This window comes from Oncorhynchus tshawytscha, linkage group LG13 (genome assembly GCF_018296145.1).
Source record: "Oncorhynchus tshawytscha isolate Ot180627B linkage group LG13, Otsh_v2.0, whole genome shotgun sequence".
Taxonomy (NCBI): Eukaryota; Metazoa; Chordata; class Actinopteri; order Salmoniformes; family Salmonidae; genus Oncorhynchus; species Oncorhynchus tshawytscha.
This window is the reverse complement of record NC_056441.1, coordinates 49,795,858-49,822,985: the sequence shown is the minus strand read 5'-3', so window position 1 is coordinate 49,822,985 and position 27,128 is coordinate 49,795,858. Positions and strand designations below refer to the sequence as shown.

The window sequence follows — 27,128 nt, the reverse complement described above, 5'->3', positions numbered from 1 at the left end:
ATTCCAGACCATGAACAACAACAACAACTACAAATATCGAATGCTCTCATTGAGACAGTAAACAAAGAAACAAACAACCGTTCCGATCTCTGGAAGGAAGACAATGTTGCGCAGTCGTCCTGCATGTGCCAAGTCATTCAGAAGGGATTGTAGTCGCTGTGGCGCTGACCCCGAAACGACTTGGAAACAAAGAGATAGTAATTACAGCAAAAAGCCAGGGAACTGCTTCTAATGGACGTGGGGTAAAGGGATGTAAACGGTGGGATGAACTCTGCTCGTTGTGAACATTTAGTGTTCCTCTTCCACCAGCGAAAAAGCTTTCACCCCCCCCAGATGTCTGCCCCCCTCCAGATGTCTGCCCCCCTCCAGATGTCTGCCCCCCTCCAGATGTCTGCCCCCCTCCCTGCCCCCCCCAGTGAACATCTCAGGGCTTAGTAACATGCAAATAGAACAACGTATTTGTGAGCAGCAGCGATACACGACGCACACAACCTCCAGCCTTCAGGATTCCTCTTCGCTTGCATATGCTGCTTCTATTTTCCGCTCTTCCTGTTTGGTTTGGGTCGGGAGATGCGGTGTGGAAGAGAGGGAGACGGAGGATTGAAGAGGAGAGGGACAGAATTGGATTATCGATGGGTCTAACGTGCGACTAATTAGGCCGGCTCTTTAGTGAGGCGTCGTAGCCACCAAGCCTGGACTACGTGCCTGGTACAGACACAGACACGTCGATGCACAAAGTCAGACAGAGAGGCGCGACATCGGCGACCTTAATGGTGCAACAGCACAACAGCTTAGAGTTTAGGAGGAGAGAGAGGAAGCGAGAGATAGGGAGAGAAAGATGAAGAACCAGGCAGAGAGAGAGAAGGAAGGAGAGAAAGTGCATCATCTCAGCATCAGCCTATGTTGAATAAAAGTAGACAACTGCTACTAGTTTCTCCAAATAGTAGCAAAGCCGCTTGACTGAATGCTAAGAGCTAGTGTCAACGCCGTCACAGGTCTCTGTGAGTGTGAATCTACTTGAACCATATCATGTTACCTTAGTAACGACATTGTAGTTACATTTCTGTACTCACCGGCCAGGCGTATTTGAAGGGAATGATGACGTGCCCTGTAGTGCCATCCTCTCTTTCTCCTCCGTCGTGCCCTCGATGACGGAGGGATTGGGTGTTGCCCCCCAGGACGGTGGTGCTGCCCGCCCCGAAGGTGCAGGCTCCTGTGGGGACGACCCGGGCCTGGTACTCCTTGAGGCAGGCCCTGAAGAAGGTGTCACACTGGTCCGTCAGAGAGCAGCGCTGCCCCCCTGTGGCCTGGAGGTCACAGCACTCCCCACTCTGCAGCACACCATGGGGGTTCTGGAAGTGACGGATCTGGAGCTCAAACATCCCCACTGCACACACAGCCTGGAGAGAGAGGGAGACAGGAGAGTTAGGATGAGGTATAACTCATACACACACACACACCCGAAGAGAGGGTGAATCTATGGGAACAAAAAGCGTCTGGTTCCAAATGTCATATTTCTTGAAAAAATGTTCATGAATGTGATGAATACACCTGCTTAATGGGTGGAGTATCATTTTTCATCCCAAAGCTCTCCAGCTACGGTAATCAATGGATAGCATGCCCTCCCTCGCTCTCTCTCTCTCTCTCTCATCTGCTTCATTAGGGTTACCAGACTACGGTCATCCTACTCTAAGAGGTAGAAAGAGAGGGTGATTGAGAAAGGAAAGATAACATTGATTCACACCACTTCTTCCCCACAGCGGAAGAAACTTAAAATCCCTCATCCAAATGGAGATACGCCCCCATTCCAGCAATCTCTCTCTCTCTCCATATCTGTCAGTTCATCTATCGGTCTTCATCTTTCCCTCCCCGTCTCTTTACCCTTCTCCCTCGCTGTCTCAGTCTCCCTCTTTTGCCTCTCCCCTCCCCTGGGTCATGCACTTCCTCCACCTCTCCATCGAGCTCCTTTCTTTCCTACTTCTTCTGTATCAGTAGCCCTCCCTTCTTTTTTCTCCCTCTCTCCCCAGGGGGACTTAGACACTGGGAACCCGGCCACGGTTTCTCTCTCCTCCTCCTCCCTTCCTTCTCTATCTGGGAACAGGCTGTAACTCTTGCCTTCTCTCCTTCTCTCTGCACCAGCTTTTTATCTCTGTTTTGTTGCCATTCTTCTTTTCATCTCTCTTTCTTCCTCTCCCTCTGTCTCTCTCTGCTTCTCTCTCTCACTTTCTCTCTCGCTATGTCTCTCTCTCTCACTCTCTGCTTGTCTCTCTCTCTCTCCCTCTCTCTGCTTGTCTCTCTCCCTCTCTCTGCTTGTCTCTCTCTCTCTCTCTCTGCTTGTCTCTCTCTCTCTCTCGCTCTGTCTCTCCCTCCTCCCAGAGCTTATAAAGCATTCTCCTCAGCTGGGTGCAGAAGGGCACAGACAAGCTGGTAGAGCTAACAAGCTCCCCAGAGAGACAGGTGTGTTGGTGTGTTGTATAGCAAGGAAATAATTGTTATGACTTCCAACGACTATAAAAGCACAAACCACAAATGCACGTAACATACACACACACACACACACACACACACACACGCGCACACGACACATTCAATGAAAGAAGGTGACGAAGAATAGTGGTGCAATAGTCCTGCTACACACAACCTGACCAAAGCCAGTTAGAAGAATAGCTGGTAAGTCAGGCCATTGTTGTTGTGGCATTCTGTCCCTCACCTGCCCCTGTCCCTGTCCCTGTCCCTGGGCTAGGGGGCCAAACTCTCCTACATCAAACAGCCTGTGGAGATACAGGCCCACTCATCACTCTGCATCCTCCTTTCTTCCTCTCCTCTTTCCCCACCTCTCTCAGCCATTCCGGGCATACCTGCATTTCAGCGCTCCATCTGACCGCTCCGAGGGCTCAGTCTCGACCATCACCGCGGAGAGCTGCGGTCATTAAGTCCCCCATTTAACCCCAAAATAGGGAGAGACCAGGACCACAACCTGAACACTGGAGTACCACGGTTGGATATGTACACTGACTAGCACCATTGTTTAAACACTTGCCTTTTAATACTGTTAAATATGGCACCATCTTGACTGTTCTGTAATAACAGTATAATGTCAGGACAACATTATACACTGTGTCAAACCACATTTATAAATCATCCTGAATGCTCGTATCTGCATTGCATTGAATCGGACACATCCCCAGACCTGAGTAATACAGGTTGTTAAGTGTTACACTATTGTCACAGGTTATAGTGTCTTCAATGCTGAAATGGATGCAGGATATCAACTCTACTGCTCTCCTCTTGAACTTGAATGTCATAGGCCTGAATGTCCAATAGTTAACTGGCCCAACACACACACACACACACACACACACACACACACACACACAAACAGGAATGTGAATTAGGGGATTTTCTAGCCTGGGGTGGGGCTGAACACATTGGTCACCTCCAGGCTTTCCCTCTAGGGTTTGAACTTGAATGTGATAGGTGTTTTGAATTGAATGTGGTCACATTCATTATTACATTGTTATTACCATTATCAGGATAACTGAAAAGGAGACTGAAAAGATTTGGCATGGGTCCCCAGATCCTCAAAAAGTTATACAGCTGCGCCATCGAGAGCATCCAGACCGGTTGCATCACCGCCTGGTATGGCAACTGCTCGGCATCTGACCGTAAGGCGCTACAGAGGGTAGTGTGTACGGCCCAGTACATCACTGGGGCCAAGCTTCCGGACATCCAGGACCTATATACTAGACGGTGTCAGAGGAAGGCCCAAAGAATTGTCATAGACTCCAGTACAAGAGCGCCAATTCTATGTTCAAAATGCTTCTTAACAGTTTCTACCCCCAAGCCATAAGACTGCTGGACAATTAATCAAATGGCCACCAGAACTATTTACATTGATAACCCCCCCCCCCCTTAGTTTTTACACGGCTGGTACTCGCTGTTTATTATCTATGCATAGTCACTTTACCCCGACCTATATGTACATATTACCTCGACTAACCTGTCGTCATCGTCCCCGTCCCCCCACATTTGACTCGGTACTGGTACCCCCTGTATATAGCCTCATTATAGTTATTTCATTGTGTTACTTTTTAATTTAATTTTTTACTTTAGTTTATTTAATAAATATTTTCTTAACTCTGTTCCTTATTGTTGGTTAAAGGGCTTGTAAGTACGCATTGTATTCGGCGCACGTGACAAATCACATGTTATTTATAAGGTAGCCTGTACTACGCTGGACTATTCCTGGTCATCTGCAGGACTTACAGATCATAGAGAGAGGATGGACTGCAGTCATGAAAATGTGTGAGGCAGCGAGGCAAATGTGCGTACCCACACACACACACACACACACACACACACAGGGACAGACTGACGAACAATTCCCTTGAATCCCCTCTCACCTTGTAAGTAAAGTGTAGTAGTAGTTAACACATAGAAGACAGCCTTACTCCATCCACAGACACCATCACATTTATCTTGCTATTTCACATAAAGGATGCATTTGTTTCCACCGTTAGAGCCTACAGGAGACTGTACTCTGAACACTTCCCCCTGCAGTTCTGGTTCAAGCAATTCACTTCGCGGATGGGTCGTCTAGCCCCCTTTTCAACTGGAAAGCAAAGCAATTACAGTGTAATAGGCTTAGAATCCCAATAACAAAAAAATGGTGTAACCAAAGACCATGCTTTGGTAAAGACGTGAAGGTTTGCTCCTGTAGCTTACAGATGAAAGGACACGCCCATGGAGCAACAAGTGGATGACACGCGACTATTAAGACGCACAGAAACAGTTGGGCACAGCGCCATTTGGAGCAAGGGGAGACATATTGACAAGAGAAACCGGGAAGTAGAATGTGGGCACCATTATTAACTCTGTGGGAAGAAAACACCGACTGTAAAAGTCAGGGCAGGGTTAGCAACGGCCGAAAATAGCGCTTAATCGGTACGGCTTACCTGCGGTTGCAGAGAAAGGGCGACGATAAAAATCACGGTCCACTGCTGTCCCCGGCCCCGTTCTTTCCTCATCTCTGTCCTGGTGCTGGTCCTCGCGCCTCCCCTGCAGCAATCAACCGGCTTTCGTCCGTGCGCTCGTTTTCTCTCCATCTCAACGTCAAAGGATCTAGGACGTAAAACAATGCGGTGTCCCCTCTACTCTATAATATCCCTTTCTCAGCTCTCTTTGAGCGTCAGTTCATCGCGTCGTATTTGGCATTGTTGCCTTTCTTGTGCTGTTCCCCTTGGGGAGTTCCTCCTGCCTGCCCGCCCCTCCTCGACTACTCGCCCCGGCTTCTCCCTCTCTTGGTGCGGTATCCAGAGTGGGTCTTTCCACAAAAACACGCTCACTCCACCAGGTCGATCTTCCCTCCACCTGCCGTTAAGGCTTTGAATGTCAGACCTGCTGGCTCCCTGACTTGAGCTCCCTACCCAATTACACTCTCCCTCTGCGCAACGCACTCGCCCTTCAAACTAAACACATACGCATACACCCTTTCCTTCTTTGCGCAAAGGACTCAAATTGATAGCCAAATGAAGTAGAATCTCCCTCTCTACAAGTCAAGACTCTACTCTCTCTTGTTTATCCACTGCATGCTTCGTCCCTCACTCTTTCCGTAGGCTTTCCAACCCCGCGTGGTCACTTTCGCTCAGGGCTAACAGATCCGAATCACCCAGGTCGCGATCAAGTAACCGTGCGTATCGGCGGTGGGAAAGAACTCAGCGAAAGGGATGCCAGCCAGTGACGAGAGGCTGTGTGTGTGTGTGTGTGTGTGTGGGGGGGGTTAAACATGAGAGAAAGTGTGTTAATGTGCGCGAGGGGTGTGTGTCCTCAGGCAGAGGATATCCGTCTTCTCGTTTTATATATGCACGCGGTCTGTAATTCAACTGGACTACGTAGTCGAATAATGTGTCCAGTGGCGACCCGTCATTCAGGGCAAAGACAAAAAAAAACGTGTTTTGCATGTTATTTTGGCCTTAATACATGTCACATATCGGTTTGCAAACAATGTTAAAACAAAATAACATTGAGTTAATAAAGTTGCATTCAAACATGGTCTCTTTTTTGCTTTCTTGAATAAGGCAGCTCCTAAATGCAGGTGTTTCAGCCTAGCTCAGCGCATTATGTGGTGGTGGGGTAGCCAGCGGAAAATAAAGAGCGTAGGGGTTGGTAATGTTCTCTAGTTGCGCCGTAATTGGCTCAGTGTTCTGGTACTCATTGGGACACCACGTCACCGCAACATCTACGGGAGAGCTAGAAAGTTCAAGCCCCTTGGGTGCTGCCACAGATTTACATAAGAAGTGCCCATCCAAGAAGGCTCAAGGTCATTGGCCACAGATAAAATGACGTCAAATCACGTTATATCTACTGTAGTTTAGTTTGGACTGATCATGTCAACATCATACTTTCAAAATCTTAGCTACCAGTCATCATCATGAATCAAGTCAACTATCTACTGGCAAATCCTTTTCAACCCTTTTCATATGAAGATACATTCTAGATAAAACATATCAGTGCTCATCGGCCATTGGACATACACATTACGCAACAAGTTGGTACTCTCAAATTCAACAATGAGTGGTTTGGAAGGAATCACTGGCTAACTAAAAGCATTGCAAAGCAATCACTGGCCTGCTATTTGTTGGAGAGGGTGTGCGGTCCAAGTCTGGGTTTAAGGGTCTCTTTTCCAAGCTGAAAAGGATACACATTCATATGCAACAACATGGCCAGAAAAGATGGAATAAATTGTCCATGCTGTCAATCCAGCATGACTTCTGCCACCTTCAAAGCAACTGGAAACACAGAACTGGGAAATCTCAGACTTTAATGAGTTCAAGACAAATGGGAACTCGGGGAAAAATGAGCTCCGACTGGGAAATACGTTTTGAACGTTCATTCAACTTGGAATTCCAAGTCGGGAACTCTGACCTCTTTTTAGAGCTCTGACCTGAAGATCACTGACGTCATGATTCAAACGTATTTTTTCTGAGTTCCCAGTTGTCTTGAAAGCACCATAAATCCAGATAATCACAGACTTTGATGACAAAGATTGATGGCAAAATTTGTCCACAAGAAGGACCGCCGCTCCACCTTCCTGTTCAAGTGAGCATAGCACAAGGTGAGTCCAACAATGTATTTTATGCTGCTGCATAAATTATATAATATGCCAGGAAGATATGTATACTGTAGCTAAAAAAGTAATACTAAGTGTATGTGGTGTATTAAGCTGTTAGTAGCCCATGTGCCTCACCCAATTTGGTCCCTTTTCCCCTCATAACTTTATCCTATGCTTCTGACTTGGTGTACAAGGAGAACATTGTAAGAACGGCTCATGTTCTGAATTATGTTGCCGTACATTTCAAAAGCGCTGAACAAATAGTTATATGACTACACCCATTTTAGCTAGCTCATTAAAGTCTGAATCTAAATTACGGATTGCTTCTTATCCTCTCATTGTTCCCTTATGCCATAGTATGTACATCTCAATTGTCAGTAGAAACCACATTTGTTTAAGCAAGTCAGCCATATCTTTTTTTTACAAGGCAGTGGATGAGGCTGAATGAACTGTTTCGCTGACAGACAAGGCTCCGCTGATAGCCAGGTGTAGCGGTGGTAAGGATTCATGCCATGGCGCTGAAACGAAACCTCTGCTGTTGGGACAGCTTTATGTAGACAATTTGCGGGCACCGTAATAGTGCAATCAATGTATTGTTCAATGTTGTGTTGTGTAGTGGCTTTTTGTTGTTGAGTTTGCCCCGCCAAGATTTACATTCTAAAATCGCCACTGAATGTGCTTTACCCTAGTTTCCGGCCTCCGTTAATCCGGTATAGATCAAAGCGCTGCTGTGCCAATTAAGTAGGCTGTCAGTCACAGCCTGCACTGTCAGTAACTGGTCGGCGAACTGAAAGAGTTTCTATGGGACTACCTCCGCGCAATTAGGGGACCGCGTATTATGGTAGTGGAGAATGAGGCCTGTCTGCAAAACAAAGCCGAGAAAAAAATATCCTAAAGTTTGTCTGTTAGATCGAGTTTGAGTTCGAAGTGACCCCTTGCCATTGAGAGTGGACATACCGGTGGCTGAGCAAAGTATTTTGGCGTTCATGCTGTGCTATTCTTACAAAGCCAGACAGCGGTTGATGATTGGCCCGTTTTAAATGGTTTGATTATGCGTGTACACGCAAGGACAGTACACAATTTCTCCCAGCTTTGACCGTCTAGTGTCTGTGTGTGTGTGGGACTGCTTATGCATGTTTACAATTATACATGCCTGGAAAACTACACACATTCCACCACTTCATTATACCGCCAACTATAAAGGGGTAGTTGCCATATAGCCATAACAAAAGTTTTTTAAATGATTTCCTCTAAAACCTATAGCCTAGTTACAATAAACTATAACTGAACAAGTCGACATTTTATATCGCCACGTTCAATATTGATCTTATATCCAATTTAATGAAGCATTGCATGCATTACTGCCCTGAATTTGTCCTCCGGTGTGACTTCACAATTAATGTCAAAGTTTTAATGATTTCCAAATAGACAAGAAAAGTATTATTACAAAAATAATACAAAAAAATACAATGTTCCCGATGATAACCAAGTGTCTCGCTGTCACATTTTGGTTAGGATTCACAGTAATTTCACTAAACCTTGATTTTAAAAAAGCAATTATCTTACTTGTGTATTATTATAATGTTATCTGGCTCAAGCGAAACAATTATTTTTACATTTTGTCCAAGACAACCATTTTTTCCCCTTTCATTTAGGCTATTGGCTTCACCCCATAGGACATTATGTCACACCGATGGACAATACACAGCAGGCAGTCAAATTGTACATAATTAATGACACTTTGATACGTTTTTGAACACTACAAATTCTTCAAAAGATCCATTTTAAACATCCATAATAGAAAAGGGGGATACCTCGTCAGCTGTACAACTGAATGCCTTCAACTGAAATGTGTCTTCTGCATTTAACCCAACCCCTCTGAATTAGAGAGGTGCAGGGGGGCTGCCTTAACCGACATCCACGTCTTCGGCGCCCGGGGAACAGTGGGTTAACTGCCTTGCTCAGGGGCAGAACGACCGATGTGTACCATGTCAGCTCGGGGATTTGATCCAGCAACCTTTCGGTTACTGGCCCAACGCTCTAACCACTAGTGGATCCTCATTAAAGGATTTGAAGTGTAGCCTACTCGATTCCAGTTACAGGCCACCAAAGAGTCCTGTATTGTTATTTTCCCTCACCACCTCCCTGAACTGAGTCAGGAGTGGAGAATGTGTGTGCCTGCTGCCTCCCTTGGATGCGGTAAACGTTTCTCAGGCTCCTGCACTGAAATCCAACCCTGATTCCCCTTTACCCAGGGTCACCATGATAGGCATAGAAACTGCCTCAAATGGGCACACATTCGAATGAAATGCCCTTGCCAAAAAGCGAGAGTTCACCCGTATGCATAGCAGTGCTGAGGCAGCACCAGCACCAAGAGCCAAGCTCACTTGTGGGCCCTGAGTGGGAGGCCCCAATCTACCCACAGCTGAAGCAGCTTGAGAGGTGTTCTATTGAAGACGTTTTGGAGTATACCTCACAGCAGAGCCAACTACCACAGCCAGCACCCAATATCTGCCTGCACCATCACAGGAACCAGGCAAAATAACTAGATCGATCCGGAGCATTGTTCACCTGGAGCATTGTTCACCTGGAGCAATGTTCACCTGGAGCAATGTTCACCTGGAGCATTGTTCACCTGGAGCATTGTTCACCTGGAGCATTGTTCACCTGCATTGTTCACCTGGAGCATTGTTCACCTGGAGCAATGTTCACCTGGAGCATTGTTCACCTGGAGCAATGTTCACCTGGAGCATTGTTCACCTGGAGCAATGTTCACCTGGAGCATTGTTCACCTGGCATTGCAATGTTCACCTGGAGCAATGTTCACCTGGAGCATTGTTCACCTGGAGCAATGTTCACCTGGAGCAATGTTCACCTGGAGCAATGTTCACCTGGAGCAATGTTCACCTGGCAATGCATTGTTCACCTGCATTGTTCACCTGGAGCATTGTTCACCTGGAGCATTGTTCACCTGGAGCATTGTTCACCTGGAGCATTGTTCACCTGGAGCATTGTTCACCTGGAGCATTGTTCACCTGGAGCATTGTTCACCTGGAGCATTGTTCACCTGGAGCATTGTTCACCTGGAGCAATGTTCACCTGGAGCAATGTTCACCTGGAGCATTGTTCACCTGGAGCAATGTTCACCTGCCAAGAGTGAGAAACCAGGCGTGGGAGAATGAATAAATAAATAGTGCACTCAGAACCATTTAAAATGATCGAATTGCAACAGGATACAAATAGGTCTAATGTAAATTAGTGTTATTTGATTAAAAATAAGTCCCAAAAAAATGAATTAAATTAGTTTATTAATGGGTTACGTCCCATGGAGTCACAGCTATTTCCTCTGGTGTGAAACCATCTTAATTTCACACCAAGGGATAAAAAAAAGATGTCACTGTTGGAAATCTCAGGCTGTAGGCTCCATTTTGGGTCTTATTGTTAGCAGTACAGCCATGCATATGATTTCACCATAACATTGTTTTCATTACTTTTTATACTTCAATTGTCCAAAAAAAATAGGATTGTTTTTATATATACGTTCTAAAAGCTTCACATCAAATGACAAATACAGGTGCAATATTTTGCAAAATATTCCTGATAAAGTTTATAACTTGTTCATGTCATGTGCTCCAGCCATGTCTTCCATACTTCCTTCTTGAAAGAGAACCCTCCCAAAGCGCAATAGTGCCCAAATGCTGGCTTGCTGTTTAATCACAGAATTGTGTCCCACACCTAGTGGACGTTGCTTTTAGGGACAAATATGTAATCAATCAGAACTATGAATAGACGGGGACTATTGTCTCTCGAAATACACTTCTGTGTTATAACTCAAATAATAGGTGAAGTGAACGTTACTCATTTAAAAAACATTTTTTACAAAGTTCCACAACCTTTACTTGGGACATTCACGCCATTGGACTATCGTCACGTTTTGTTGAACATTTTTAGAAAACAAATAATACACTGCATGAATTCACTCATGACCAAGTAAAAAAATATATATAAAAAAAACTTGGAGTATTGTAGGCTATTACAATTGTAGCCAATTGAAGTTGTTATATTTGTGTTTGACATCATGGTAAAAAGAAAAGGGGTGTAACGTCAACTACCCAAAGCATCTGGTTTCCTGTATTTGCATAAAGATACCATTGTATGGCGCCATCTTGACCTTGAATTAATTTTATATAGGTGGATGAGAAGCATACGATGAAAGAGAGGTGTAGGTTGCGTCTTTCAGGCATTTTGGCACTGGATTCACTAAATATTTTCCGCCGTCCAACTAGTTCCTGTCCGCGCGTCCGTTGGAACCAACACTACAGGACAATGTGTCCGCTTCATGTCTGAAATATAATGAGCCAATTTTGGTGACCTCGGTCCTCCCCCTCTCTTTCCCTCCCTTCTCTGTGAGAGCAGGGATGGACTTGTTGCTGACATTGACGCCCCTGGCAACCAGTAGGCTTAGTGTCTCCGTTGCCCCGCACTGCAACGTGACCCGTGGACAGAACAGAGGGCTCTTGAAGCGTGCAGTGCTTATTAGCATAGAGCACCAGTGACCTCGGGACGTGCTGAATTTCAATCATCCTCCCTCCCTCCCTCCAGAATGAAGCGATCTGCAGATCGATTCTACATTATATTGGCACCTGGTGATGAGTGAAGGGCCTGTTGTTGTCATCTACAATGGCAGCTCAATGTACAGAGCGACTTGGTCGATAATTGCTTTGAATACCCGACATTAGTGTTTGGGTGGTTGGCGCCATCTGATGGTGACACATAAGTAATGAAAGATCATCAAGGGGCCCCAAACTATCCAGTAGTTCTAACTGGTGACGTTTTAGGACATTTCATGGGCACAAATTAAGGATGTGTGTATATATAGGGTCCATGCATCATTAGAGGCTGTTTTCAACAGGATCTAGGCTATCCGTATAATAGGCCCAGTATAACCATTCAATAACCCCATAGGCTACTTTACTTCAAAGCAATAACAAATGTACACAATCACAGTAGCCAGTTTACTGTTAAGTATCAAAGCATGAGAACGGCCAGAGTGCTTTGAAGAGCGCTACAGATCTACTCCGGATAGGGAGTGATGGCCAACCAGTGCTCCCCAATGACGCAGCAAGCCCCCTACACAGATGAGCAGTAGGCTTCGTGTGAAAGACCCTTCAAACAGGACAGGAGTAGCCTACAGTAAACTCCCCTTAAAAATAAAAAAGGAGTACTTAATTCAGGCTTAGCTTAAACTGTTATTGTCTTTGGAATGCTATCGATGTTCTAATCAATATATACATAGACGTGCTTGGAGATGTCCCACGCAAATGGCGGATAAGTTGCCTCAGTTCCCCCGGCTGAAAGGTCCCAGTGTAGTGAATGGTGAGTCATTTAGGCATGTCGCCAAGAGCATGGGACACTGACAAACACACACACACACACACACACACACACACACACACACACACAGTGCCCCAGCAGCTAAGGTCAGCGCTTTCTCAAGGCAAAATAAGGGAGTGTGGAAAGGCTTGGGAAAACTGCAGAAGAATAAGCATTTTGTGTACACTGTAGAGCAGACCTAAAGAGAATGATTCAGGGAACAGTAGAAGTCAACAACATGAGGCCCTTGTTTGCACTGGATACAGTTGATGGTACAGGCCTCTCCCTTCTTAAACCCAGTTGGAGAGGGGAAGGTGCTCCTTCTTGACTAGCAATTACTCTCCAATATTCTAAGAGCCTGTTCCGACTAAGCCTGTAGTGAACACGATGGGAGACAGAGAGCTGGCTTGAAGCGCAGCAGGTGTTTATTTGTAAAGGACCACAGGAGGAGGCAGGTAGCTGGGTCCAGGGGCAGGCAGAAGGTCATACACAGGGGGTCAAAAAAGGCAACAGTACAGGCAGGGAAAAGGCTAGTAACGTCATCCGGGAGATCAGGCAATAGGTTGATAATAGGAAATCCGAAGTACAGGCAGGGGAATAGGCAAAAGGCGTCATTAGTGAGGCGGTCAAAAACAATCATCCACTGGAGGATTCAATTACGGGAAGCCCAGTGCTCAGAATAGAAGTGCGTCACCAAACAAACAATACCTCACAGTGATGGGGTGCAAAGAACTGAACTAAATAGTGTGTGATAATGACATATGGGTGTGTGAACAGGTGATCAGAATTCAGGTGATTGGGATCTTAGAGAGTGAGCTGCGTTCAGGGGATCTTCGTGTTTGAGAGTGTGAGTTGGAAGCAGATGTTACAAAGCCAAGGGGAAAATCATGGGTCCGCCAATTCTAACTCATGAATAAACTAACTTAGGTAACTGGTATGTTTCATAAACATAAATGTGTCATAAGCACAGGCAAAATAGTATGGTTGATGTTGTCTTGGAATTACCTAAAATTCAACCACAAGCACTTAAGACACTTAATGAACTTTGAACAGACAGAGAACAGTGGAACATTTATAGTTTTGTGGGAGCAATGACGTCCTGGAAAGAACACAAATGATTTAGTGACAGTAGGACACCAGTAAAAAGCCAGTGACCACCAGAGTGCTAAAAATACTCCTAAAAGCCCTTGTCTGGCTATCTCCCAGTGCTATGAAATGACACCCTTTCCTTCTCTCCTATGTTTAATTAGGGGTGCACAGCAAAACCAAAGCATTGATTGGTAACTTTTGTCACGAAGAAACTAGAGGGCATGTGTCACACCCTGACCTTGGTTATCTCTGTTTTCTTTATTATTTTGGTTAGGTCAGGGTGTGACGAGGGTGGGTATGCTTGTTTTTTATTGTCTAGTGTTTTTGCAAGTCTAGGGGTTTAGTAGGTCTAGGTATTTGTATGTCTATGGTGGCCTGATTGTGGTTCCCAATCAGAGGCAGCTGTTTATCGTTGTCTCTGATTGGGGACCATATTTAGGTAGCCATTTCCCTTGGGTATTTGTAGGTTCTTATTCTATGTTTAGTTGCCTGTCTGCACTATCCATATTACCGTCATGTTTTGTTATCTTGTTCAGTGTTTCGTTCTTTATTACAGAAGAATGTACGCATACCACGCTGCGCCTTGGTCTCCTCCTTACACCGACCGTGACACCATGAGTAACTTGGTCAAAAAGAATGGAACCGAAAGGAAACTATTAACAATCCACTGTTTGACTATGTAACGCTAATGCTTAAAATAATCATAATGAATCATCGTCTCATTGACTGAAAGTCAGATTCACTCCAAATGTGGTCTTTGGACACAATGGTCCCTAAAGAGATAGAAAAAATAATGCTGATGTATTCAAAGATGGCCACACTATAGTGTGATTTTGGAATAAGTGGGGCAATTTTTGCATTTCGGTCTTCTGTAACCTCTTTTGACATCTATCCAACATAGATCTAGTTTTGTTCCGGGGAATAAAAATTGTGGATCTAAATGTTTTTCCTCATAATCCTGGTCTATCAGACCATCATCTTATTATGTTTGAAATTGTAAAAAATAATCTGCTCAGGACCCCAAAAAAGTATTATCAAAAGCTGCTCTATAAATTATCAGACAACCCAAAGATTGTTAGATGCCTTTCCAGACTCCTTCCACCTACCCAAGGACATTAGAGTACAAAAATCAGTTAACCACCAAACCGAGGATCTAAACTTAACCTTGTGTAATGCCCTAGATGCAGTCGCACCTCAAAAAACAAAAAACATTTGTCACAAGAAACAAACTCGCGGGTATATAGAAAATACATGAGCCCTGAAGCAAGCTTTCAGAAAATTGGAACTGAAATGGCGCTCCAACAAACTGAAAGTCTTCCGACTAGCTTGGAAAGGCCGTACTGTGCAATATCGAAGAACCTTCACTGCTGCTCAATCAGCCTACTTTTCCAACCCGATTGAGAATAAAAACAATCCAACATATTTTTGATACTGTCGCAAAGCTAACGAAAAAGCAGCATTCCCCAAGTGAGGATGGCCTTCACTTCAGCAGTGATGAATTCATGAATTTCTTCGATGAATAGATCATGATCATTAGAAAGCAAATGACATACTCTTTGAATATGCATATTTCTCCAGAACTCAGTTGTCCTGAGTCTGCAGTGAACTGCCAGGACCTAGGATCAATGGAGACACTCAAGTTTTTATATGCTCTATCTCTCAACATGTTCACGAAAATAGTCATGGCCTCTAAACCTCCCAGCTGCCTACTGGACCCTATTCCAACTAAACTACTGAAAGAGCTACTTCCTGTGCTCAGCCCTCTTATGTTGAACATAATAAATGGCTTCCTATCCTATGTGTACCAAACTCACTAAAAGTGGCAGTAATTAAGCCTTCCTGAAAAATGAAACGCTCCAGTCTGGTTTTAGACCCCATCATAGTACTGAGACAGCACTTGTGAAGGTGGTAAATTACCTTCTTCTGGAGTCGGACCAAGGCTCTGCATCTGTCCTCATGCTCCTAGACCTTAGTGCCGCTTTTGACACCATCGATCTACACATTATTTTGGAGAGATTGAAAACCCTAATTGGTCTACACGGACATGTTCTTGCCTGGTTTAGATTTCATCTGTCCGAAAGACATCAGTTCGTCTCTGCGGATGGTTTGTTTCGATGTTCCTCAAGGTTCCGTTTTAGGACCACTATAGTTTTCACTATATATTCTATGTCAACTTTCATTGCGATGCAGACGACACACAGCTGTACATGTCGATGAAACATGGTGAAATCCCAAAATCACCTACCCTGGAAGCCTGTGTTTGAGACATAAGGAAGTGGATGGCGACAAATGTTTTACTTTTAAACTCGGACAAAACAGAGATGCCAGTTCAAGGTCCCAAGAACGAGATCTGCTGTTTTATCTGACAATTAATCTTGATGGTTGTACAGTCATCTCAAATAAAACTATGAAGGACCTTGGCATTACTCTTGACCCTGATCTCTTTTGACGAACATCAAGAAAATATTTAAAGGTTCTCCACCTTGGCGCAGGACCATGGCATGTTCGAGACATTAAAGACTGCCGAAGAACCTCTTCCATAGCCTTCCCCAGTTGCGCCAGCGGTCGTAGTATTGACGGAGTAGGCATCCCTGGAGTACACATGACAATTACATAGACTTGCTCCTAGCTATCTCTCCAATTTGGTCCTGCCGTACATACATACATACACACATATGCTACCATCACAAGACAAAGGCATCCTTATTGCTCCTAGAATTTCTAAGCAAACAGCTGGAGGCAGGGCTTTCTCCTATAGAGCTCAATTTTTATGTAATAGCCAGCCTATCCATGTGAGAGACACATATCCGACTCGGTCTCGACCTTTAAGTCTTTACTGAAGACTCATCTCTTCAGTAGGTCCTATAATTCAGTGTAGACTGGCCCATGGTTGCGAAGGTGAACGGCAAAGCACCGGAGCGATGAACCGCCCTTGCTGTCTCTGGCTCCTCTCTCTCCACTGGGATTCTCTGCCTCTGACCCTATTATGGGGGCTGAGTCACTGGCTTACTAGTGCTCTCCCATGCCGTCCCTAGGAGGGGTGCATCACGTCGTGCCAGGATTTTTTTTATAGCTATTCTCAACTTGAGTGGGTTGAGTCACTGACGTGATCTTCCTGTCCGGTTTTGCCCCCCCCTCAGGTTTGTGCGGTGGGGAGATCTTTGTGCGCTATACCCCAGCCTTGTCTCAGGGTAGTAAGTTGGCAGTCTGTTGATATCCCTCTAGTGGTGTGGGGGCTGTACTTTGGCAAAGTGTGTGTGTGTGTGGGGGGTTATATCCTGCCTGTTTGGCCCTGTCTGGGGTATTGTCAGACTGGGCCACAGTGTCCCCCGACCACCCCCCCGTCTGTCTCCCGTATCTATGCTACAATAGTCTATGTGCCGGTGGCTAGGGTCAGTCTGTCCTGTGTGATCTTAAGTATGCTCCCTCTAATTCTCCAATCTCTCTCTCTCCCCTCTCAGAGGACCTGAGCCCCATAGGACCATGCCTCAGGACTACCTGGTCGGTCTGACGACTCCTGGCCGTTCACGTCCGCAGTCCATCAGGTCTTGCTGCTGATCCAGATTCTGCTGTTCTGCCTGCGGCTATGGAACCCTGAACTTTTTCCCGCACGTGCTACCTTCTTGTGCTGCTGCTCCAGTTTCAACTGTTCTGCCTGCGGCTATGGAACCCTGACCTGTTCACCAGACGTACTACCTTGTCTCGGACCTGTGTTTTTTGTCTCTCTCTCGTTCTCTGTTTCTCTCTCTGTCTCTCTCTCTGAATCCTATGTTTCTGGCCTTTCTAGGGAGTTTTTCCTAGCGTCCGTGCTTCTACATCTGCATTGCTTGCGGTTTGGATTTTAGGCTGGGTTTCTGTATAAGCACTTTGTGACATCTGCTGCTGGAGTGCTTTATAAATACATTTATGAAGCATAAATAAATACATGTGATTCATTTGATTGATATAAGCCCAACACATGATACATTTCTGAAATCCTCACGATGTTTCCTAATCACACAAAAAAAGCTCATGTTAATATCATATTCACAAGAGGCATGACACCCATTTGCATTAAAACCATATTTTCAGTTCAAATTTGGTAGACTAGGACAGCAGGTTAGATAAACCTGGCCACCATTATTATATTCCTAATTGCAATTCCAATGACAATTCAATGTTGTGTGATTAGGAAACATCTAAGGATTTCAGAAATGTATAGTGTTTTGGACATATACAGTGCCTTTCGAAAGTATTCACACCCTTTGTGTTGTTACAGCCTGAATATAAAGAAAATCTAACATTTAAATGTTGTGTCACTGATCTACACACAATAGCCCATAATGCCCAAGCGGAATTTGTACTTGTGCTCTGATAAATTGCATGGATGAACTCTGTTACAGAATTGATCCTTCCGCAGGTTCACCTTGTTACGACTTTTACTTCCTCTAGATAGTCAAGTTTGATCGTCTTCTCGGCACTAAAAGTAGCCAGACCCTTTGCTACGAGACTCGAAATTGAGCTTGGGTGCATCCTGTTTCCGTTGATAATCCTGGAGATGTTTCTACAACTTGATTGGAGTCCACCTGTGGTATAATTCAATTGATTGGACATGATTTGGGAAGGCACACACCTGTCTATATAAGGTCCCACAGTTGACAGTGCATGTTATAGAGGCACAGATCTGGGGAAGGGTACCAAAGCATTTCTGCAGCATTGCAGGTTCCCAAGAACACAGTGGCCTGCATCATTCTTAAAACGGAAGAAGTTTGGAACCACCAAAACGGGGTGCCGCCCGGCCAAACTGAGCAATCGGAGAAGGGCCTTGGTCAGGGAGGTGACCAAGAACCCGATGGTCACTCTGACAGAGCTCTAGAGTTCCTCTGTGGAGGTGGGAGAACCTTCCAGAAGGACAACCATCTCTGCAGCACTCCACCAATGAGGCCTTTATGGTAGAGTGGCCAGACGGAAGACACTCCTCAGTAAAAAGGCACATGACAGCCCGCTTAGAGTTTGCCAAAATATATATATATATATATATATATATTTGAAATTGATTTTTCACCTAAAAGTGTGGGGCTCAAAACAGGTGTTGCCCTGCCCTGCAGGACGGATCGCCACTGTCATCGAGTTCATCTGACTCTGTAAGTTAAAAAAATAAGAATGGCTTAATGGCGAAGGCGCATGAAGACAGTGCAATTTGAAAAAGTAGATTGTGCTGATTTATTGTTTCAAGGCTGACCTGAACTCACAGGCACAATCAATGCTAAAGACATTCAAAGAGAAACGTTTAAATTAAATCTCCAAAACTTCTTTAAACGAATTGAGCACAAAGGGAAAATAGCATTGATGAAATGGGACCATCCAGACATTGTCTGATTCATGGTAGAAATTAGATGAAACTACAGTGGCTGAGGCCAGACAGGGCAGGAAGTGAGTCCGTAATGATGATTTACGCGGTAGCACAGAGCCATTTGATTATGACACAATGCTCCAGAAAGAAAGAAATCTCATTACTTTATAGGTTATAATAATCAAATGGAAATGTTATCCCAAAAATGTTTTACTTGAATGTAGAATTATTAAGGGGAGGGCACAAACTAAGATGTACATGAAGTTACAGTAGGCTGTTTGATACATTTTAACTATGCAAGTCAGCTAAGAACAAATTCTTATTTACAATGACGGCCTACCCCGGCCAAACTAAACGCAGGGCCAATTGTGCGCCGCCATATGGGACTTCCAATCACGCCCGGTTGTGATACAGCCTGGAATTGAACCAGGGTCTGTAGTGACACCTCTAGCACTGAGATGCAGTGCCTTCGACCCCTGCGCCACTCTGGAGCCCATCCCTATAGACATAATGATATATCTGGTCTAGATACTAGATGTGCAAAAACCCATATCTGGGGCCATATGTAACAAACGTCTCGGAATAGGAGTGCTGAACTAGGATCAGGTGTTGTATCCACAAAGCATATCAGAGTAGGAGTGCTGATATAGGATCTGTCCATATAATCATCATGATCTAAAAGTTGTGGATAGGGGCCCAGGTCCCACTTCTCCATGTAATATTAAATTGTGCTCTAGAAGACATAAATCAGTAGACGGGTTGGGTGCCATTACAAAAATAATGCGCTCATCGATGGGGCCGGAAGACATGCTTCGTTGTGATTTTGAACGTTCAGCTTGCATCAATGATGAGACGCTGCAATGAGGGGAATCGTAGACTGCTCATTTTATCTTGTTTGGAGGTGTTGAGACTGATTTCATGTCAATGCTAATATGGGAAAGAGTTGCTAGGTAACCCACAACTGTAACAATGTATTTGAGAGACAAGTGCTCAATTGTGCAAATGTATTTGTTTCCAATAAACATTGAGACAAAATACAGATTGTCAAAAATCTAAGCCAACCTAGCCTGTTTTGTCCCCGAGTCACGCACGTGTCGGTTTTGTTGCTAAACAACCAGCCCGTCTATATAGCCCCCGGGTGTCTCCCCGGACATAAAAGCAGAAACGTACACACAGCATTAGTCATTAGAAAAAGCACACATTTTAATCAAACATAAAAGCTCCAGGTACAATGTCTGGATGAAACAGACCCTGGGTGCAATGCTTTTTAACAGACAAACAATAAAAATGAAAATATACTTACATACAAAACACCAGATTTTGTCCTCAAGGAATGGGTGCAGAACTGACACTTTAAAACACGTCTTAACCTGGCTATGCAAATGTCAGCTAACTATCCTCTATGTCGGCACCAAATCACTAAACCAACATAGTCCTGACACTTCATCGTTTCTGAGCCTGGCGTCAGCATTCCAATCACCACAATCCTGCCCTCATGTCGTCTTCTCTAAAACCGCTGGCAACCTACCATCAGATACAAAGAAAGTAATCTCCAGTTATTCTGAATTAGTACGGGAGCACAGGAAGGGCAATAACAAGACAATTACAAGAAAAAATAAGTCTATGCTGAACTAAGAGGGTAAAAAGACTTGCTCTCCTATAGGCGTCGGTGATGAAGGGGATCGTCCAATCACCACTCCTTACCTTCTGGTGGAGGCTGAAACAATTCTTATGTCATAATCTGTAAGCAGAGCAAGGAGCAGCAACAAATGTGTAAGGAAGCCTGTCTTGGGAGGGGAGCTTGTATCGCACTGTGATTCCTTATCGAAGGACAGGTTAGTAGTCGGCTCTATGCTGGTATAGTTTAATGGGGAAGAGGGGTCTCTGTGTGTGTGGGGGTGTGTGTGTGTGTGTGTGATTGTAGACCACTCAAGAGCTCTCTGGTGTGTTATTTCTTGGCGAAAGAGATCTTCATGGCGTTGGTCTGGGTGATCTTGAAGCCCTGTAGTGCCTCCCTGGCCGCTCCAGCCTGCACGTCATTATCAAACTCCACAAAGGCGATGTCGTGGCGACCAGGCACCAGACGCACCTCTTTGAACCCAGGGAACCTAAAGTGGGAAAACAGTCATCGGGACAGAGCGTCGGCGCAGACTTGTTAAAGACATCATGGGTCTATACTTGTCAACATGTTCAATCTCACCATACACAAACACTAGTTAACATAACCACTATATTGGAAACTGAACAGATATGTTCCAATACTACAGAACATAGAGGAATAAACATGACATTTTTCACACTGCACCAAGGAGTATAGGAGAAGGGGTGAATAAAATGAAGAGGTACTAACTGGTTGAAGAGCATAGACAGCATGAGCTCGTTGGTCTCCTCTGGGAGGTTGGTGAGGAAAAGGATGTGGTTGGGAGGGTTTTCTGCAACCTGGAGGTAAGGAAGATCACATTTATCCATCTATATATATATATATATATATATATTTTTTTTTTTTAAGTTACAGAGCGAGATTATACAGTCAGACAAATGACAAGCAAACTCAAAATTACAATGTTCCACCAAACAGACCTGCTGCGTAGTTATTGGCTTAGCGTCGTCTGGGTTAGGGTTCGGCTGTGGTTGGCCATCATTGTAAATAACAATTTGTTCTTAACTTACTTGCCTAGTTAAATAAAGGTTCAACAAAAAAATATATCACAAGATATAAACGAACACTGATAAACACACGTGATCCATACCTGGGCGTGGGGCATTTGCCCGGGCATCATCCCACCCGGAGGCATGGCACCAGGGAGCATCCCCCCAGGGCCCATCCCTGGAGGTGGCATCATGCCTGGCGGGGGCATGTAGGGGGGCTGCCCTGGCATTGGCATCATACGAGGAGCTCCGCTCATGGGTGGCATTCCCTTCAGAAGACCAATGTTCAATGAAAAAAATCAGCTGCATCATTTAGCGATACACGTAGAATAACACACAATCCGCCATTTTAGATAGACATGTCTTAAAAGGAAACATGTTAAGCACAATGACTAACAGTGGCATTGTGGATACAAACGTGGTTGTGTGTCTTCAGGCTCTCAGTACAACACTTACGGGCATGGGTGTTGGAACTCCAGGGCCCATGGGTACTACAGGGGTCCCTGGCACACCCTTTTTGGCCCCTGCAGCCTCTGGGCCCTTGACCTTGGCCCTCTTCTCCTTCTTACGGTCACGCTCCACATAGGTGCCCTTCATTTTAGCGATGATGTCAGAGTCCCCCTTGGCGTACCCAATACGCTGCCATGAGGAAGAGGTACAGTTGACGACGACAGGACTATTTACAGGAATGCATATTAGAGAATCATCGTTATCTAGCAAAACACATGTCAGGCAAAAGCTAGCTGATGTGTACCACGGTGTTAATTGGCAGCAGCTCACCATAGGTTTGTCATAGAATGGGAACCCCTGCATCGAACGCAGGGCATTGGAGGCGCTGTTGACCTCCTTGAAGATGACAAAAGCCTGACCCCTCATCTTCAGGGAGCGGGCAACCAAAATGTCCAGGATTTGACCAAACTGAGAGAAGATTGCGTACAACGACTTCTTCAGTTCTGGGGGACAAATGGTACAAACAAGACATGTTTAGGCAAGGTGCCATTTGCATGGTTGCTGAGTAAACACAAACACGGGAGAAAAATCGAAGGGTGTTGCCAGCTTTAAGCTCTAACCATCTTTTTTAATCTTCTCGTTCAGGTTGTTGATGTATATGGTGTGGTTGAGGCGCATATCCGGAGCAGCCATCTTCTGTGAAATAAAACAGGTCAGTGTTAGCGCCCTATTGCCTCGTCTGCAAGTAGCTAGATGAAGAATAAGTTGGTAGCTAACTTGCAAATGATAAAATATGTGAAATAGACAAAAAAAATAACCTTTAAGAAGTTGTATTTACCTTTCAGTATTGGGATGCACAATGTAATCGGCCTCGAAAGAAATGAATGAAACTAGCTACACGGGGTTTTTTGTGATGGAGCTTGCTAGCTAACGTAACAGACACCCTTGATAGCTAACAACGCCAACTATTTTTAATTGGCTGGTGTAATTTCCGGATCCTGTCCAGAACAGCTTTTCATTGGATTGTTTTAGCCACCCTCTTAAACATCATTGGATATGCAGTGCTACATTTCAGACGCACCCGCCCCTTTTAACATTGCCGCTCATTCACGAGAGTCAGCCTGAGCAAGATGCTGCGCAGATGATCAAATGGATTGGCTTTTACGGCTCTAAAGAAATAGGCTTCAACATACCCTTATGATATTATCATCGCGCAACCTATTGAGTTTGAGAGCCCATCAATATGTTTCAAACAGCTATTATTTGGTTCAAAAGATGAACTGCGTTTCAATTATTTTGTTATTGATAGATAGCTAGCAAAGCAGGTCTTCTGTTCTGTAACATTGCTGTAGCAAATGCCACATTGTAGCCGCAGCTGCCACTTTAAATGATCGCCGAGTTTGTTACCAAATATGGCTTTATTCTGCAAGCTAGCTACCTGCTAGTCCTAACGTGTAAAAACTTCAAAATAGCTCCCAGGTCTGCGCTTGAAGTCGTCTCGTTACAACTAAACCAGCCATGCAAGAGTGTTTATCAAACTGCATGTCATATGAACGTATTTCAGAAACATATTTCGCAACATATGTCATGGTGTAACATATCTAGCTCGACATGGCATCAGATGGAGAAGCTCTGGCAGTAAGTTAAGCAATAAGGAGATCAATTCATAGGTCTACACACCATAATGTGTATTTAAATGTTGTATGTATCACTAAATCATTAATGCAACTTTAATCCATCAGTGGGTCATATGTGTCATTTCAATAGCTTCCTGTCATGTAGTTAAATAAAGGTTAACAAAATAATTATATATATTCCCTTCTCTCAGTCTCTTATCACACAGAATTGCACAGCAGTGACAGAGGGTAGTTCAATGGGACATCCACCTCCTCCACCACCACCAGGACCACCCCCACCGACAGCTGCCTCGGGGCCAAGCAAGAAGAAGCTGTACCAGGCCATAGCGGCAGGAAAGACCCCTGTTGAGGGGGATCATGCAGAGGCCCGGTTGCTGCTCAGTCAGAGGCAGAGCAGGTGAGGCGAACTGCCTACAGAGAAACAGAAGTTATCAGACAAGCGTAGCAGCTAAAGCCTATTTATAGGATCTCCAACATGGTGGTTGGAAAATCACTGAAAGAACTCTGCAGGTAGCGTAGCTGTTAACCGTAACCGAAAGGTTGCTGGTTCGAATTCCAAAGCCGACTAAGGGAAAAATCTGAGCAAGGCGCTTAACCTGTAATTGCTCCTGTAAGTCACTCTGGATAAGAGCGTCTGCTAAATTACTCAAATGTAAAATGTCTATACAGTTTTTTACATTTTTATAGGGCTTACAGGTTATGGAATGGGGTCATCAGTCACACATTGGGTAACACTCTCCGCCTTTATAATCAGTATACTGGGGTGGGGGTGTTCTGCGGGGTGTTCTGCACCTGGGCATTCAGTTTCGAACAGTTTCTGTCCATGAAAGCAGCACTGTAGTGACCCTGTGGGAGTTTCAACTACAAATAGAACACAAATGCAAGAAGATAGATGACGCTCTGAGCTATCCCACCAAGACCAAGCTACTGTACATACTACTGTGATATATGCACTATTCAATAACCCATTTGTTACCAGGTGGCGGTAGGAAAGTCTGTTTTGCGGTATGGCTGACTGTTTACTGGTTGATGTAGTTTCAGGAAGGACCTGCAGTGGATGCTGTTTAACAAGTATGTGCCTTCCCTCATCCAAGACGGCCCACAGTAAGTCACGTATAAAGCTTTATTTAGGCTTTTCAAAATGGAGCCGTCCTCCGTCGAAGTAATCACTGATCTAATACATGTGCATTCCTCTTTCTTCCCGGAGCTGATGTCGCTTGTTTGTCGTTAAAGGTGACGTTATACTTCCTAAGGTACATCCCCCTGCCTGAGGTGTGTGTGTTTTTACCTGTAGATGTGGTCTGGTGGCTCTATGGATGGCTGGTCACCTACTACAGCCCCCTCTGAGTGTTTCCATGGAGGCCGTAGTCCAGACAGCGGTGGACAGGGGCTACACAGCACAGGGGGAGATGTTCTCCGGTAATGCTTTAGTCTTCCACGCTGCATACTCTCAACGACACCAGCAGAGCTATACTTTATTAGTGAGACTAATGTGTGTGTGTGTGTGTGTGTGTCTGATTCAGCTAGTGACATGGCCATGCTTGCAGAGGAGGTGTGTGGGTGCAGGGCTGAGCTCCTGTCAGGAGGGATGAGTGGAGACAACTCTACAGCCGTCCTGAAACACCTGGCTGACGGACAACCCGTCCTCATCCCGGATCCTTTATGCTCTCTCACATTCAGGCTGTTTGGAAGGACCCATCTGCTCTAGTCAGTCTGTCTCAGGTAGTGGTCGTTAGGTACTGATAGATGGTGTTCTTAAGGTAACCCAGTGGCAGTTATTAGGTTGTTATCTTGTATTTGACAATTGTACAATTACATTTTGAATTAAATACCATGTTAATAGCTGACTGTTATCTGCAATATTTATTATACAGTATATGAGTAAAGTGATGTGTATTTGAGGTCTTTGACTGCATAAACACAGATATGATGAGGATTTCAACCATGAGCCATGCCAACGCACCGGACACAGGGCACACTGGGCAGTGGCCTCAGGTTAGACCGGAGCTCCTTGACTGCAACACACACACGCAATTCCCATGTCTTGACATTTGACCCTTCCTATAACCTCTCTATCTCTCCCAGGTGTCTTGTTGGGTCTGGACCAGGACAGCGTGAGCAGAGAGCACACCCAACCGGACCCCACCCTGCCCTGGCTACTCCTGCCCCAGGACAGCCCCTCACGCCCATGCCCCTGTCCCACTGTGGGGGCAAGAGAAGCATACATCCTGGCCAAGCAGGGCAAGAGCCTGCGCTATCAGCTGTGGGGCCTGGACAAGGTGGCCCAAAGCAATGCTCAGCTGAGGGAGATAGATCCCCAGAGGGCTGGGGACAGTACCCAGTACGTGGTACCCAAGGGAGGGGTGGAAGTTGGGCTGGCAGGCCAGGTCGTGTTGGTCCACACTGGGAGACAGACCAAGTGATCATGGGCCTTCTCTCCTGGTGCACTGCTATGGTACAAATTGAGACTCATTGGCCTGGACACAGGAAAGCATGACAGTCTATAATGCTGGAAGTAGATGACATGTTGAAAGGGTCTAAGGATGCTTTCCTAGGTTGGCATTCATTTCTTCTATAGGACACCGGAGGATGATCACAAGGCAGTTCTTATCTGTCTACTACTTATCAGTATGAAACGTTTGAATGTAAAGTGGACTTTTGCCAAATCTGTGGCTCCTCTTATGGAGCCTGTTTTCCAGTACCTGAACAGATCCTGTGCCTTACTGAAATGTTTCATTCACTTCACATGGTCGAACGGGGCTGTAATATTGCATACGATGAGAACCCCGTACCTGCCTGTATTTATACTGATTGTCAAGCAACCCAAGTGCACACAGAATAAACATATGTACTATTTACTGTTGTCAATAGTTCATATCATTGAAATGTGACCATGTCTATACAAGCGTTTCTGGGTATGATGCGTAAGAGTTAGACATGGTTTTTCCACAATGTAACACTCACAGGAATCATAATATACTGTCCCCTCCATATGTATTTGGACAGTGAAACTAACATTTTTTTAAATTATACTCCATTTTGGATTGGCGATCAAATGTATCATGAGGTGACAGTACAGAATGTCACCTTTTGAGAGTTTTCATACATCTATTTTACTGTTTAGAAATGAAAGCGCTTTGTAACCCCCCAATATGTTAAGAAGTCTTAAGTATTTGGTCAAAGCCACTTCGTGTATTAAAGAGTCTACACACTCGGAAACAGTTCGTTTTGGGTTGTTTTGCCTACTCGATTACACTGAGTGAATTTCTCCAAATACTTATTACTTGAAATGGGAGGGACTAGATACTTAGTGCTTCCATTTCCAAATGGTAAAACGTATGTATGGAAATACCATCCAATAAAGCTGATATTCTGTACTATCGCCTAACATGAAACAGCATCTCAATGTTTTTTTTAAATGCTGGAGTATAGAGCCACATTTAAAAATACATTTACTTCACTATCCAAATAGATGCGTAGAGGAATG

The 27,128-nt window shown here is 44.8% G+C and overlaps 3 protein-coding genes across 4 annotated transcripts in view; 1 reads left to right on the top strand and 2 right to left on the bottom strand.

Annotated features, from left to right (window-relative positions):
- LOC112244705 (protein jagged-1b) overlaps nucleotides 1-5,762 on the bottom strand; it is a 55,882-nt gene extending 50,120 nt beyond the window's left edge. Inside the window, exons 1-2 of the mRNA XM_042295843.1 lie at nucleotides 4,956-5,762; nucleotides 1,074-1,400 (exon numbers count right to left, since the gene is read on the bottom strand). Coding sequence (XP_042151777.1) covers nucleotides 1,074-1,400; nucleotides 4,956-5,105 — 477 coding nt within the window. The 5' untranslated portion in view covers nucleotides 5,106-5,762. The remainder of the gene's footprint in view (nucleotides 1-1,073; nucleotides 1,401-4,955) is intronic.
- Nucleotides 5,763-20,083: 14,321 nt separating this feature from the next.
- snrpa (small nuclear ribonucleoprotein polypeptide A) lies at nucleotides 20,084-22,983 on the bottom strand. Of its 2 annotated transcripts, none has more exons than XM_024412479.2 (7): nucleotides 22,843-22,983; nucleotides 22,625-22,700; nucleotides 22,335-22,507; nucleotides 22,011-22,193; nucleotides 21,656-21,823; nucleotides 21,256-21,344; nucleotides 20,084-21,013 (listed from the first exon to the last, which is right to left on the bottom strand). In XM_024412479.2, exons 2-7 carry the CDS (start codon nucleotides 22,695-22,697, stop codon nucleotides 20,854-20,856), a joined length of 846 nt encoding a protein of 281 aa, XP_024268247.1. In that variant the 5' UTR covers nucleotides 22,698-22,700; nucleotides 22,843-22,983; the 3' UTR covers nucleotides 20,084-20,853. The 2 variants fall into 2 exon arrangements, with proteins under 2 accessions (XP_024268247.1, XP_024268248.1); XM_024412480.2 differs by having other exon boundaries at nucleotides 22,625-22,697; nucleotides 22,843-22,976.
- A 122-nt stretch (nucleotides 22,984-23,105) lies between these two features.
- On the top strand, nucleotides 23,106-26,497 carry lg13h19orf54 (linkage group 13 C19orf54 homolog). Its single transcript, XM_024412478.2, has 7 exons — nucleotides 23,106-23,642; nucleotides 23,833-24,038; nucleotides 24,677-24,745; nucleotides 24,936-25,060; nucleotides 25,165-25,294; nucleotides 25,566-25,636; nucleotides 25,727-26,497. The coding sequence occupies exons 1-7, from the start codon at nucleotides 23,616-23,618 to the stop codon at nucleotides 26,062-26,064; spliced, it is 966 nt and encodes a 321-aa protein (XP_024268246.1). The 5' UTR covers nucleotides 23,106-23,615; the 3' UTR covers nucleotides 26,065-26,497.
- Nucleotides 26,498-27,128: the final 631 nt, after the last annotated feature.

Excerpts from the sequence above, each read along its gene's own strand:
- lg13h19orf54 (XM_024412478.2), top strand. The coding sequence starts at position 23,616 with ATGGCATCAGATGGAGAAGCTCTGGCA. Across the intron at positions 24,039-24,676 it reads CTCAGTCAGAGGCAGAGCAG|TTTCAGGAAGGACCTGCAGT; the intron begins GTGAGGCGAACT and ends TGGTTGATGTAG. Across the intron at positions 24,746-24,935 it reads CTCATCCAAGACGGCCCACA|ATGTGGTCTGGTGGCTCTAT; the intron begins GTAAGTCACGTA and ends TTTTACCTGTAG.
- snrpa (XM_024412479.2), bottom strand. The coding sequence starts at position 22,697 with ATGGCTGCTCCGGATATGCGCCTCAACCACACCATATACATCAACAAC. Across the intron at positions 22,194-22,334 it reads CATTCTATGACAAACCTATG|CGTATTGGGTACGCCAAGGG; the intron begins GTGAGCTGCTGC and ends TCCTCATGGCAG. Across the intron at positions 21,345-21,655 it reads GGCAAATGCCCCACGCCCAG|GTTGCAGAAAACCCTCCCAA; the intron begins GTATGGATCACG and ends CCTTACCTCCAG.